Genomic DNA, 15,055 nt, shown 5'->3' on the forward strand with positions numbered 1-15,055 from the left:
TGTATATTATCTATACAATAAGTATTTTTAAAAGTAGTATTGATGATCAATACAATCAGAAGTAATTAGGTAAAATGTACAAGGCTATTCACATTTCTAAGACTGAAATTCTATTATACTCACAAAGCAATCTTTCAATGTGCATAATACCAAACCAAATTCCTATTCATTCTAATCATACAAAGTTAACTTTAAATCTTGCATGGTATGTACTTAGCTGATTTTTAAGTCCAAGAATTCAAAGTTTTTTTAATAATTTTTAAAATTTTAAATTGGGGTAAAAAAACACACTAATAAAATGTATCATCTTAACCATTTTTAAGTTTCCAGGTCAGTAGTGGTAAGGATATTTACACTGTAGTGCAGCAGATGTCCAGAACTTTTTTATCTTGCAAAACTGAAACTCTACCCACTGTATATGGGTATACACTCCCCATTTTCCTCTCCTCCTTCTGTCTGTTGCTTTGAATCTGACTACTTTAGATACCTCACATAAGTGGAAGCGTACAGTTTATCTTTTCATGACTGGCTAAATTCACTTATCATAATGTCCTCAAGGTTCATTCACATTGTAACATGCAACAGGCCTTTCTTCCTTTCCAGTGATGAAAAACATTGCACTGTATGTAGTATACACCACATTTTATTTATCTATTAATCCATCAATAGACATATGGGTTGCTTCCGCCTCTTGGCTATAGTGAATAATGCTGTTTTGAGCATGGGTGTGCAAAAAATCTCTCTTTAAGATAAAATGTTTTAAATCAATTTTATCCAATGATATAGTATTTCAAACAAAAGATCTGCATTGTGTTAGTGATAAGCAGTTATATGAAGAATATACAAAACAAAATATGATAATGGAAAAGAACAAAAAAATAAAACTGCAGTTAAGCATAACACATTTCTAATTTTGTATGGACAATGACTATTCATCTTAAATAGCAAAATGTAGCCCTCTTACCGGTAATTATTACACCACCGTCTTTATGAGTTTCAGCCATCTCTTGAACACAGACTTCTGAGTTCACATCAACTTCTTTTCCTGATAACTGTAAATGAGCTTGAAGAGAAGATGCAACCTTGACGAGAATAGAGCCTGTAATAAGTTTATAAAAGAGCTTATTAATGCAAAGAAATCAAAAGTACCGAAGTCTACTTCAAAAATGAATGATTGAGTAGCACTCCTCCTGGTACAGTCTTTATTCCTTAGTATATTTTCTTAAACGGCCGTGTCTTTTGCTTACTCTCTGGTGGTCAATGTTTCCTTACCCCAAGGCATTCATAGTAACTTATGTCAAGAGTGTGTTATTAGGATATTATAAACTACTATTTCTTCTTTTTCCAAAAGCCCTCATCACAGAAAAATGATTTATTACACATGAAGTTTATAGAAAGGATTTACCATTAATCGAGCATATACTAAGGTGTAATGTAATTACGCCTTAACTATTGTACTTTTATCTCCTTTAATATCCACATCAACTTTATGAGATATTATAATCCTGGTTTTATAGATGAGAACTTGCTCAAGTTCTCACTGGAGCTAGTGTTGGAATCTAGAGCCACTTCAGTGACAACAAAGCCTATGCTCTTAACCACTGTGGTATTTCACACACCACTACCTCATCTTATGACAGAACTTGTGACCTCACTGATCATTATAATTCACCTAGAACCCTGAGCTCTCATGCTTTCAATTGTACCTTGTTGGGAACAGGGGGATAACAATAATAAGAAGAAGATAATATTTGAATTTTAACTATCTAATGTTTCTTTTCAGTGGATCACAGTCTTTTGGGTACCTGAAGCCAGACAATAAACTTTATTTCCACTATAATCTTGTAGCAATTCAAGCTTCTAAAGGAAGAAATTTTTTAAAAAGTACTGTTAGCTAAGGAAGCATTTTCAAAACAATGATGTGGGTTATACTGCAAACTCACTAGCACACTCCTCTGTCAGAAGTTTTCTTTCACTGTTCCTCATATATTCATAAAGTTTTGAAATGTATGGCCCCTGCCATAAACATTAACCCCACCTCTGTGGACAAGATGGTCAGGATGACATCCATTGTGAATAATGTAGGTTCCTTTTAGAATGCACTTATTTATGGGTCATTGTTTGCTTTCTAGTTTGCTTAATATCAGCTTAAGTAACTTCATATCTTCTTAGCCTTCCAAACTGAAGCTAGAAGTTTGGGGTAAGACTGATGAACTCTCATATTTATTCCTCAAAAAAGGGGAGAACAAAGCATATCACTACAACTGGTTTATTTTATTTAAAAAACAAATAGCTTTTCAGAGCTTAAATGTAAACTACTGACAGGAGATTCCCCATAACATCATATATGAAAACTTTAGGGAAAAAACAACTGAAAAACTTTTAGATGAATAGAAAATACATGTTTTTCTACCAAACATACTTTAAAAAGTAGAAAATAATAGATTGTAAAAACTTTTTAAGGACTTTATATCTCAAAATACATCATATGTGATTTTCTCTGTTCTTAAATGAATAAAAAAATCTTAAATCTGTGAGAGCTTTAAAAATGTTAAGCCATGTGAATAGTTTTATTCCCCATTCTTTCCGTATCTTCAAAAACAAAAACCAGCTCTATCAATGCTCTAGTACTATTTGTGAATTAAGAATTCTCATGTCTTAAAAACTCCCAAATGTCCCCTTTAACATGGTATTTTTTAAGAAAGAAAAGCATCATCTAATGAAGACATATTATACTGAGATTAGTGGTTTTATCAAGACAAACTTTAAGTGGAAAAGTCAATATTCAGATGCAGGCCTGACCAAGCCTAAACACGGCCTTTCTGAATGAATTAATAAGATCCCATGATTTTCACAGGGAGAACGAAAACAAGCATTTTAACACTTTTTCAAATGGCAAAATATTGAAGCCCTAAGAGACTCAAGTGGCTGGCCCCTGAACCCTGTAGCAAGACAGAGGTACAGGTGGAAAGGATTCCAAATGTCTTTACTAAACATCAAGCACTAGAACCCTGAGTAAATTTCCATTTCTCTAAAAAAGTTACTGTTGCCAAATGTAATGAGAATTACAAGTAAGACAGAAATCTCTGCTTCCAGTTATCTTTAAGCTTCTGCTAGTAACACAGTTCCACTAGGAGAAAATGTAAAATTGTAATCTTAATCAAATTTTGTGACATCATATGCCATTTCAATAGGTTACTGAAAGAACATTCCAAATAACACTCAAAAATATTTCAGGTGGATGAAGATTAACAATCCTTCCTTTGTTTGTTTTAGTTTTCTGTGCCTCCATACAAAACAGGAAAAAAATTTCATGTGAGAGCTAATTAACTCTGTTCCTAGTTACATTAAATGCAGTAATGGTTTCTTTTCTTCTCCTTTGGTCTTCATAATAAGAAAACGCAATTATATGACTACTTTGGCATTCACAAAATACTCTGAATACCATTATTGAAGATCTTAGAAATTTAATCAGAACATATTATTTAGAGGAAAAAAGTGTGATCTTAAGAAATGAAATCACACCTACGTATCAGCGGTAACTTCAGTTTCAGAACCTCTGTTTTTGTACTTTTATACTCACACTGTGACAAGTTAGCCTCATTGACAGAAGGAAAAAAATAATAATTAAACCAATGGGGTAAATAAATTACTAACAGCAGGAACAACTGGTCTCTGAAAGGAAGTATTTTCCTTGTTACACATATTATCCTGATCTGGCCAATATGAAATAGGTTCTAGGATTTACTTTAAAAATTTTTATAGAGTTATGGTTCTTAGAGCCATAGAGTCTACCATAGAGTTATGGTTCTTAACTTTCTGCACCCAGGCCACTTCAGCCCTAGTGACCAAGATACTCCAAGTACATAGGCCACTTGCCACCATGCATGTGTCCATGGATATGTACACAGTCTTCAGATTACTACAAAGAATATCACTTTTATTTTTTAAAGATATTATTTATAAATAATATTAATTTTATTTAATATTATTAAATAAAACAATTTATGCTGTTATATAAATAACAGTATATTATATATTAAAATAATCTATATTATTTATATTTATAAATGATATAAATTTATATTATTTATATTATTTACTATTTACATTATTTATTTATATTTTGAAAGATTTTATTTATTTATTTTTAGAGAGAGGGGAAGGGAGAAAGAAAGGGAGAGAAAGATCAAAGTGCAAGAGATACGACTATTGGTTGCTCTGGCATGCCCCCAACTGAGAGCCTGGCCTGCAACCCAGACATGTGCTCTGACTGGAAACTGAACCAGCAAACTTTGAGTTCACAGGCCAGCACTCAATCCACTGAGCCACACTAGCCAGGACTAAGTGTATTAATTTTAATGAAAGATCTAGAGTCTTAGAATAAATTATTTGTATTAGAAATAATATTATAGGAAAAGACACATAATAAGTAATTTTATTTATTTATTTTTATTGATTGATTTTAGAGAGAAAGGAAGTGGGCAGGGACAAGGAGAAAGAGAAAGAGAAAAAGAGAGAGAGAGAGAGAGAGAAACATCAATTTGTTGTTCCACTTATTTATGTATTCACTGGTTGATTCTTCTATGTGCCCTGACAAGAGATCAAACCCACAACCTTGGCTTACTGGGATGACGCTCCAACCAACTGAGCGATCTGGCCAGGGCCATACAATAAGTCTTGATACTTTAAGAGACAAGCCAACAAACTCGTTAGAGGTCTCTCCTGCTAATACCTTTACTTCAGGATCACATTTTGAAAACTATTACTCTAGAGTCATGGCCTCAAAAGGTCCTCTTACAGTAGCCATAAAACTTTCAAAAGAATGGATGAGAGCATTTTTCAAATAATACTCTATTTCAAAACAAAAGTTAAACTGAAAAACCCACACACTAAAACATTTTACAATAATAGTCAATAGAATACAATATTTTTGTTTGCACTACAAAGGGAAAGAAAGTCTTCATGGCTCTGTTCCCAAAGTTTCAAAGATCATCAGTCTACAAGACTAGTATTCCAGTCTCTAAATCAGGTTCTATCAGAAGAAAGTTTCTTGAAAACACTTTGTCAGTACTATAAATAAGATAATTTGACCATCTGTTTCCTGAATGTTATGTAAAACCTTCCTTACACGGGGTCAAAGTAAAACAGTTCACTTGGCAAACCTTCATGGGACTTCAATTCCACCTTCCCCAGTTGGCTGACATAAACATCCAAGGCACCCTGATGAGTTGAGGCTTTTAGACATCCAGAGCACGAATCTGGGAGGAAGGAAAAAGACATAAACATGATAATCCTTATTTGAGTAAATGGAATTATAAAGTTGAACTAAAAAGCTCTGCTTCAGCATTAGGATAAGGAGCTAAGAGTCTTCCAAAGTTTGGTTTTTTTTTTAACAATTTTCTTACAACTATTCCATGTTCTGTTTCAAAATGAAAACAAAGCCAGAAATATAGTTATACACCTAGACAACTTAAAATTCCTATGTCTATAGTAACCTGCATAACTTATCTCTAAACATCTAAGGCATCCTGTCTAAACATGTTTACTCTAAACCCTAATGTGCAGGAAGGACAGTACATAAACAATGCATCCTTGACAGCCAAGACCATGGCTTAAGCATCACTGGTACATTTAACTTATTATCAACTTTCAAACTTTACTGAAGAATTTTATCTTGTGTAGAGTCACATATAAGCAGTGGCAAAGTTAACAAAAATCAAAACCTTGTATTTTCTCCCTTTAGCAAATCTGCTACTACTTAAAAGTGTTGCTCAGAATGAAAGATTACATAAGGTTTTGCTGCATTTCTGAGAGGGACAGAAGTGGGGACAGGGAATCAATTGAAAAGTGGGTAAAGCTTTTTATACCTAAATATTTCTTTTCAAATTTCTGGAATTGAACAGATATTTTAAGTAAGGGGAAGAAAATCACAATTAAGGTGGTCCTGATTTCATACTTAAAGTTCCTTATGTGATCAATGACTTCCATTTTTCAATTAGCCAACATCTCAAGTTCAAGACAGACGATAAAGAAGTAAGCAAATGATGTTGAAGAGTCAGTACTAAGTAGCTTCTCCTTTTTTCTCCTCACCCATGCATGGCAAAAGCCAAAGCATGCATATATGTATGTATATGTACATGTATGTGCATGTGTATGTGTGTGTATACACACACATATTTTTTTAGAGAGGCCTCTGAAAAAGCGTATTTTTCTGGAGCTTTCATTACTTCAAAGTGGAAACAAAGTAAGTAGGCAGTATGATAAAACTACTGCCAAAAATTATATTACTACACTTTTTATAACATATGGAGTCAACACTTTTCTTTAAATTTTACATGACTCAAAAGACAACTTGGGAATAAACTGTTTAAAATCTGACTCCAACATAATTTATAGTAATTTATTTCTAGTCTATACTGAAAAAATGGTCTTTATCAGAATCAATTTATTTAACTTAAAAATTTTAATTATACTTGGCATACAATATTATATTAGTTTCAGGTGTACAATATATTGATTCAACATTTATTTACTTTTTTTTAATTCCCTTTATTTATTTTTTTAAAGATTTTATTTATTTATCTTTAGAGGGGAAGGGAAGGAGAGAGGGAGAGAAACATCAATGTATGGTTGCCTTTCATGCGTCCCCTGCTGGGAACTGGCCTGCAACCCTAGTATGTGCCCTGACTGGGAATCAAACCGCGATTGGTTCGCAGGCCCGCGCTCAATCCACTGAGCTATGCCAGCCAGGGAACATTTATTTACTTTTTAAGTGTCAAAAGATAACTTAAAATACTGGGAAATCAAGCCACTAGGGATAAATAAACATAGAAAAGTTGGACAAAGAAGAATATTGCTCTCCTCAGGAACCAACAGAAACTCCTTTTAAAGTCCTTACTACATCCTAAAAGAAGCCAAGTAAAAATACACTATTATAAAAAATGCAGACTATACAATGTGTGCATTTCCTTGCAATGTGTGCAAGGTTGAACAAAATAAAATATTTGAAACATTGGTTTGATTTCTTGCTTTCTCTAGGAAGAAAAAATACAAAGTTTTTAGGTGGTTCGTAAACAACACTTTACACTTCTCTCCCCTTCCCCCTGCAGATGGGAAATAATCACAGCTACATAATTGTATCCTAAGCCACTAAGTAATTACATTCCCATGTTGTCAGGGTTGAGCTGTGATCATGGCCCATCCCTTGAAGGCTGTCAAAACATTTTTTTACTCAAGGTGTATTTTCAAAAGGAAAAGCAAAGGTAATATAGAAAAAGCTACTTAGTAAAACATACACTAATTTTTTGTTTTCTATAATACAAGTGATTGGAACTGAAAATTATCAAGAGTCAAATTAAGGCTTCATTCACAGAATTTCATATTCTGGAGATTCACATAATGGAGAAATTCTATAGTTCTTGGAGGAAGACTTAAGGGAAATAAGCATTAAAGGGTGATTAAGAACTGAACAGAAATTGTTAGTCCAGACAGTAGAGCATAAGTAGACTTCACAGGTTTGTATCATTACAATTTGGGACACAGATATTGTTGGTCTGTCAGAGACCACTGAGTTTTCCTGGAAAATTACACATACAGAAGGTAAAAACTGATGTCAACTACCAGCTAACACTATATGCAACCAAAAAAATAGGTATTTGTAACATGCACTTTGCTAATAGCAGAGAATAACAAATAAGTTCGAAAGACTAAAATTCCAAACTTGCTATTTTCCTTCAGATAAAGGAGAATTCTCTCAAAATTAGTCAGGCGAATTCAGAAAGTTCTGAATTGCCCTGGCTGGTGTAGCTCAGTGGATTGAGCACAGGCCTGTGAAGCAAAGGGTCGCTGGTTTGATTCCCAGTCAGGGCACATGCCTGGGTTCCAGGCCAGGTCTCCAGTAGGGGACACATGAGAGGCAACCACACACTGATGTTGCTCTCCCACTCTTTCTCCTTCCCTTCCCCTCTCTCTAAAAATAAATAGATAAAATATTTTTTAAAAAAAAGAAAAGGAAAGTTCTGAATTTTTATAATTCTACCTCAAGTTTCAACATGTAGATACTAAGAAAGAGCAACACAAAAGATATTTCTTGATTTCTGAAGCTTGATTCCTATATTTCCAAACCTATACTAATTGCACAAGAAACAAATTTTATATATAGGACTAAATACATGCACCTTAATTTGACTTTAATATTTTTTAGTTGCAATCATTTGTATTATGGTAAAGGATTTGCAAAAACAGAATTTTAAGATCAGTTGAAGTAAGGTTTTCTAAATTAATGTCCTGTCTAGGTATTCTGTTTTTTGGGAAGGCTGGGCTTACAAAAACACACAAGGCAACTTCCCTCCGCTCTACCCCAAATGAAGATGTTCCTTTTTTAAAAGATATAATTACTAGTATACAACTTCTGGCAATGCTATGGGAAAGTAAAGCTAGGTAAACAACTCTGTTAACATCCCTACCCCAACATTATCTATTATCACACTCTGCTCTCTCCTGTTGACTTGTTTGAAATGGATAGAACATGACCTGATGTTCCAGATGAAAGTTATTATTTTTAAAAATGAGTTCAAGGAAAATCAAGGTTTTGATAATCAAATCTTTTCTAGCACTTAAGCTTCTTAGAGAGTTCTGTATTATGAAAGTTAGGAAAAACAGGGTTTTGAGAGGGAGGTTAGGATATATTGGATTGGCCAAAAAGTTTGTTTAAGATTTTATTTATTTATCTTTAGAGGGGAAGGGAAGGAGAGAGGGAGAGAAACATCAGTGTATGGTTGCCTTTCATGCCTCCCCTGCTGGGAACTGACCTGCAGGGAACCGGCCTGCAACCCAGGCATATGCCCTGACTGGGAATCGAACCATAATTGTCTGGTTCGCAGGCCCGCGCTCAATCCACTGAGCTACACCAGCCAGGGCAAGTTTGTTTTTTTCTGTAGGATGGCTATGATAGCACTTTAACTCCATTCAAAGCAATTTTGTTACATTGTTTTGTGACAGCTGTCATATCAGTGTGCATTTAAAAAAGTCAAAATCGGTGAACCTTTGTGTTGCCAAATTGAAAAATAAATAAATAAATAACGTTGAAGATGGAAAAAAGTATTTAACATTTTTGACATATTATGCTTTATTATTTCAAGAAAGGTAAAAACAACTAAAATGTAAAAAAAGATTTATGCAGTGTATAGAGAAGGTGCTCTGACTGCTCAAATGTGTCAAAAGTTTCATGCTGGAGATTTATCGCTGGACAATGCTCCATAGTTGGGTAGAACAGTTGAATCAAATTGGGACATTAATTGACAACAATCAAAATACCATGCAAGAGACAGCTGACAAACTCAAAATGTCCAAGTAAATAAAGTTATTGGTAAAAATGAATAATGTATCTTTTATTTTACAGAAAAAACTAAATGGACTTTTGGCCAATCCAATATATACAAAGTCCAAATGACTGATGAGATTACTTAAGAAGCTGATCAACTACATCACCTAAACTAGAAATAAACATATTTGTCTTAATAAAGAAATGGAGAAGAGTCTATTTTCCTGAAATCAAATAGGATAATACCTAAATCATCTCAAGTTTCTTAATATTCCAACTGGGTAATATTATATAACCTTTTCTCAATACCTATTCCAATATTTTGAAGCTTCTGCTGTAACATATTTCCCTCTCAGGTTCCTACATATCACTTCTTGCTCCTTTATTTTGCTTCCACTAATATCGATTCCTCAAAATCAAAGTTACTCGGTAGATCTTATTTGGTTGTTATGGTTTGTAACAGCTGCCTTCAACTTTCTCAAGCAAATCTTTTGTTTTAAGGAAAACACAAAGCAACCAATCAAGAAATTACAAATAAACATTGTCCACTTGTTACCTTTGGGATTAAGACATCAAACCCAAAATTTCTCCAGTAATAATAATAGGTTTTAGGCTCACAGACACCTCTTGTTTTGATTGATAGAGTTTTATTGGAATATATACACATCTATTTGTTCGTGTATAATCAATGGCTGCTTTTGTGTTAAAATGACAGAGTTATATAGTATGGACAGACTGTGTGGCCCAGAAAGCCAATAATATTTACGATCTGGCCCTTTACACACAAAGTTGGTCGACACAGCAAACAATTTTGTTTGGAGGAAATGAACTTTTCCCCCAAAAACAAAATGTAAAATTCGATTGTATTTAAGACAAAGAGATTTACCTAAATTGGTGAAACTAGATTTTTTCCACATAAGGACTGAGAATTATAAGATTATAAAATTTTTGCTTAGAGAAATTTTAAAAAACTTGTCTCAAGGCAGTTCTAACTTCTCATTGACCCTGATCACTTACCCTTAAGAAGATAAACAGGAAAGCCATAGACTGAGAGAAAATACAGGAGAAAAATGTCTGAGAAAGGTTTTGTTCCCATGATATATAAAGAACTCCTAAAACTCTAATAAACAGACAAATAATCAAATTGAAACATAAATGGGCAGTAAAGGAAAAAATAAACAAATGGGACTACATCAAATTAAAAAGCTCCTGCCTGGCTAAGGAAACCATCATCAAAACGAAAAGGGAACAGACCACATGGAAGAACACATTTGCCAATGTTATATCAGACAAGGGTTTGATCTCAAAAATATATAAAGAACTCATCCAACTGGACAATAGGAAGACAAACAATCCAATTAAAAAATGGGCGAAGGACCTGAATAGACACTTCTCCAAGGAGGACATACAGAAGGCCCAGAGACATACGAGAAGATGCTCAACATCACTAGCCATCAGAAAGATGCAAATTAAAACCACAACGAGATACCACCTCAACAAGTTAGAATGGCCATCATTAAAAACCAACAAACAAGAAGTGATGGCAAGAATATGGAGAAATGGGAACCCTCGTGCACTGATGCAGCCTGATGGGAATGCAGACTGGTGCAGTCACTGTGGAAAACAGTATGGAATTTCCTCAGAAAACTAAAGATGGAACTGCCTTTTGATCCAGTGATCCCACTGCTGGAAATATACCCAAAGAATCCTGTAATAACAATTCAAAAGAACTTATGTAGCCTATGTTCATAGCCATACTATTTACAATAGCCAAGCACTGGAAACAGCCTAAGTGCCCATCATTAAATGAGTGCATTAAAAACTGTGGGTACATTTATGCAATGGAATACTACGCAGCAGAAAGAAAGAAGGAACTCCTACCCTCCATGACAGCATGGACGGAACAGGAGACTATTTTGCTAAGTGAAATAAGCCAGTCAGTGAAAGAAAAATACCACATGATCTCACCTACAAGAGGAATCTAATGAACAAAATCAACTAATGAACAAAACAGAACTAGAAGCAAGAAAAAGTGGAACAGACTGACAGTGACCAGAGGGGAAGGAGGAGGGAGATAACAGTAGAAAAAAGGGGAAGGGACTAGTCAAAGAACATATATGAATGACCCATGGACATGGACAACAGTGTTGGAATTGATTGTGGGAGCAGGGGATGAGCTGGCTGGAGGAGTGCAAAGGGGTAAAAATTGGAACAACTGTAATAATATAATAAAAAAATTGCCCTGGCTGGTGTGGCTCAGTGGATTGAGCACTGGCCTGTGCACTGAAAAGTTGCTGGTTCCATTTCCAGTCAGGGTACATGCCTGGGTTGTGGGCCGGGTCCCCAGTTGAGGGCATGTGAGAGGCAACCATGTATCTCTCGTACATTGATATTACTCTCCCCCTCTCTCTCCCTCCCTTTCTTTCTCTTTAAAAAAGTACATCAAATAATTTCTTTTAATTTTTAAATAAAATTTTTTGAGTTATGAACAAAACTTCACAATAAAGATATACTAATGACCAATCAGTACATGAAAAAGTGCTGAACACCATTAGTCATTATGAAAATATAAATTAATACCAGAGATATACTATTATTCATACACCAGAATGTGTAAAATTAAAAAGAACAACCATGATAATTGTTGGTGAGGATATAGAACAACTAGAATTCTCCTGCATTATGGGGGGAGTATAAAATGAAACTATGGGGAAAAGTGCAATAGTTTATCACAAAACTAAATACAGACATACCTAATTAACTCAGCAGTTCCATTCCTAGGTATTTGGCCAAGAGGAAAAAATATATATATATACACATATGTATACATACACATAAGTATATATATATATACATGTATTTCTATAAATATACATGTACATACATACACATGTGCTTATGAATGTGCAGCTCCATAAAATCACTTGTCTAGGAATGGCCACAGCAGCTTTATTTACATTGCCCAAAAGTAGAACAGCCCACATATCTAGTAATAGGAAAATGGATAAACAAATTAAGCTTTCTAGTTGCCTGTTTTCACTACTGCAGCCTCTGGCATGTGAGGAAACAACAGCAAGGCCTACACTTTCTAAAATATAAATTATAGAAATAACTTCCGGCCAAGATGGAGGCGTAGGTAGAAACAATGTGCCTTCATGCACAACCAAAGACAACAAGGTTTTAGTAGCAAAGATGCAACCAACACAGAAAATTGAACTGTACAGAAGTCCGACAACAATGAACCATTCAGCCAGACCGGTAAGAGGGGTGGAGTCAGTGGCTCCAGGGGTGGAGCAGAGTCGGGCAGGAAAAATTGGCCAGACCGACCCAGGAGCGCAGGGGGCAGTTGGCAGATCCCAGGTGCGGGGTGGCAATGGGCAGACCCAGTGGAAGTGCAAGGTGGCTGGCTGACTGCAGTCACACATTCACGCGCAGATAAACCAGGCGAAGGATCAAGCACGGAGACAGACTGCACAAGCTAGGGCCCCAGTGCCAGGAGTTAAAGTCTAAAAGCAACAATTGGAAAAACTTTTGGGGTTGAGGTGCTGGGAGAAGCTCCCAGGCTCAGAGTTTGTTCGAGAGACCCACAGGGTCTTGGAGGGTACACAAGCTCACACACCCAGGAGTCGGCACCAGGGAGGCCCGGTTTGCTTGCTGAAAGCAGCAGAGGGGACTGAAATCCAAGAGAGAGTGGAACAAACACCACTGCCCCTCTCTGACCCTCCCCCCCCACATACAGCATCACGACCCTGCAACTGAGTCGCCCCACCCTGGTGAACATCTAAGGCTCCGCCCCTCATACATAACAGGCACAAACTGACCAAAACATTATGGCTCAAGAAGAGCTCAAAGGCCCAGAGCCAATACTTCTAAGTGGCCAAGATATAGCCAACCTATCAGATGCACAGTTCAAAACACTGGTGATCAGGATGCTCATAGAACTGCTTGATTTTAGTCACAAATTAGACGAACCAATGAAGGCTGAACTAATTGAAATGAAGAGAAATGCACAGGAAACCAATAGTGATGGAAAGGAAACTGGGACTCAAATCAATCAAGTGGACCAGAAGGAAGAAAAAAATGACCAAACAGAAAAATATGAAGAAACGAGAATTCAAAAAATGAGGAGAGACTTAGGAACCTCCAGGACATCTTTAAATGTTCCAACATCCGAATTATAGGGGTACCAGAAGGGGAAGAGGAACAGCCACCAGTGGAAAACTTGTTTGAACAAATAATAAAGGAGAACTTCCCCAATCTGGCAAAGGAAATAGACTTCCAGGAAATCCAGGAAGCTCAGAGAGTCCCAAAGAAGTTGGACCCAAGAAGGAACACACCAAGGCACATCATCATTACATTAGCCGAGATTAAAATGAAGGACAGAATCCTAGAAGCAGCAAGAGATAAGGGGACAGTCACCTACAAAGGAGTTCCCATCAGACTGTCAGTGGATTTCACAAAAGAGACCTTACAGGCAAGAAGGGGCTGGAAAGAAGTATTCCAACTGATGAAATCCAAAGACCTACATCCAAAATTACTCTATCCAGCAAAGCTTTCATTTGGAGTGGAGGGGTAGATAGAGTGCTTCTCAGATAAGGTCAAGTTCAAGGAGTTCATCATCATCAAGCCCTTATTATATGAAATGTTAAAGGGACTTACCTAAGAAAAAAAAGATGAAAAATATGAACAGTGAAAGGACAGCAAACTCAGTTATTAACAACCACACCTAAAACAAAAGCAATCTAAGAGGACAGCTAGATCAGGAGCAGAACCATAGAAATGGAGATCACATGGAGGGTTAGCAACAGGGGAGTAGGAGGAGAAGTGGGGAAAAGGTACAGAGGATAAGTAGCATAGATGGTAGATAGAAAATAGACAGGGGGCAGGTCAAGAATAGTATGGGAAATATGGAATCTAAAGAGCTTATGACACATGGACATAAACTAAAGGGGGGGAGTGGTGAGGGAGGGGTGTGCAGGGTGGAGGGAATGAAGGGGGGAAATAGGACAACTGTAATGGCATAATCAATAAAATGTATTAAAAAATAAAATAAAATATAAATTATGGAAAGAAGGGGGAGAGATTGGTCAAAGAACATGTATGAATGACCCATGAACATCTGTGGGAGTTTGAGGTGGGCTGGGTGGAGGAAGTCAAAAAGAAAAAAATTAGGACAACTGTAACAGAATAAATAAAAATAAGAGAAAAATAATAAATTCTTTATTACCACCCCAACACCCTGGTGTAGTTGGAATAAAGTCCCCATTCTTACCATGGCTACAAGGCCTGATGATCTTAGCCCTTGCTTTGCTCGTCTCCAACCTTTCTCCACAAGTTTGCTTTCTATACTTCAAAAATGGTAACCTCATTCCATTTTCAGGACTTGCACTGATTGTTCCTCTATCTGGGAAGCTCAATTCTAGAATTTTATATATTCTTTCCCATTATTCTGGCCTTAGTTCAAATATACCTTCTCCAGACCCTCCTGATTGTTAAATAAAACAGCTATTTTTACCCACTCTCTATCCCATTACCCTCTCTTATTTATTCATTGCTCTATCTGAAATGATCTTTCTTATTTACATACTTATTTTCTTCTCAGTCCTAGGCTGAACATGGAGACTATGTCTTGTTGACCAATTTAATCCTCAGTACCTAAGAGCTCCTGATATAGAGTAGGCACTCAGTAAATATGTTGACTAATTACCCCCCCAGTCTTATTGTTTTCAA

The 15,055-nt window shown here is 35.9% G+C and overlaps 1 protein-coding gene across 4 annotated transcripts in view; it reads right to left on the bottom strand.

The window, feature by feature from the left end:
* The window catches only part of FAM185A (family with sequence similarity 185 member A), a 61,003-nt gene that overhangs the window by 13,552 nt on the left and 32,396 nt on the right, over positions 1-15,055 (bottom strand). For 3 of the 4 annotated variants that reach the window (XM_037162231.2, XM_037162230.2, XM_037162232.2), the window contains 2 exons: positions 5,166-5,261; positions 965-1,099 (listed from right to left, as the gene is read on the bottom strand). In XM_037162231.2, the coding sequence (XP_037018126.2) occupies positions 965-1,099; positions 5,166-5,261 (231 nt within the window). Of the gene's footprint in view, positions 1-964; positions 1,100-5,131; positions 5,262-15,055 lie in introns of all 4 variants that reach the window. The other variant, XR_005084820.2, reaches the window with a different exon arrangement.

The sequence above is a fragment of the Artibeus jamaicensis genome, unplaced genomic scaffold (genome assembly GCF_021234435.1).
Source record: "Artibeus jamaicensis isolate MK-2021 breed Jamaican fruit bat unplaced genomic scaffold, CSHL_Jam_final contig_518, whole genome shotgun sequence".
Lineage (NCBI taxonomy): Eukaryota > Metazoa > Chordata > Mammalia > Chiroptera > Phyllostomidae > Artibeus > Artibeus jamaicensis.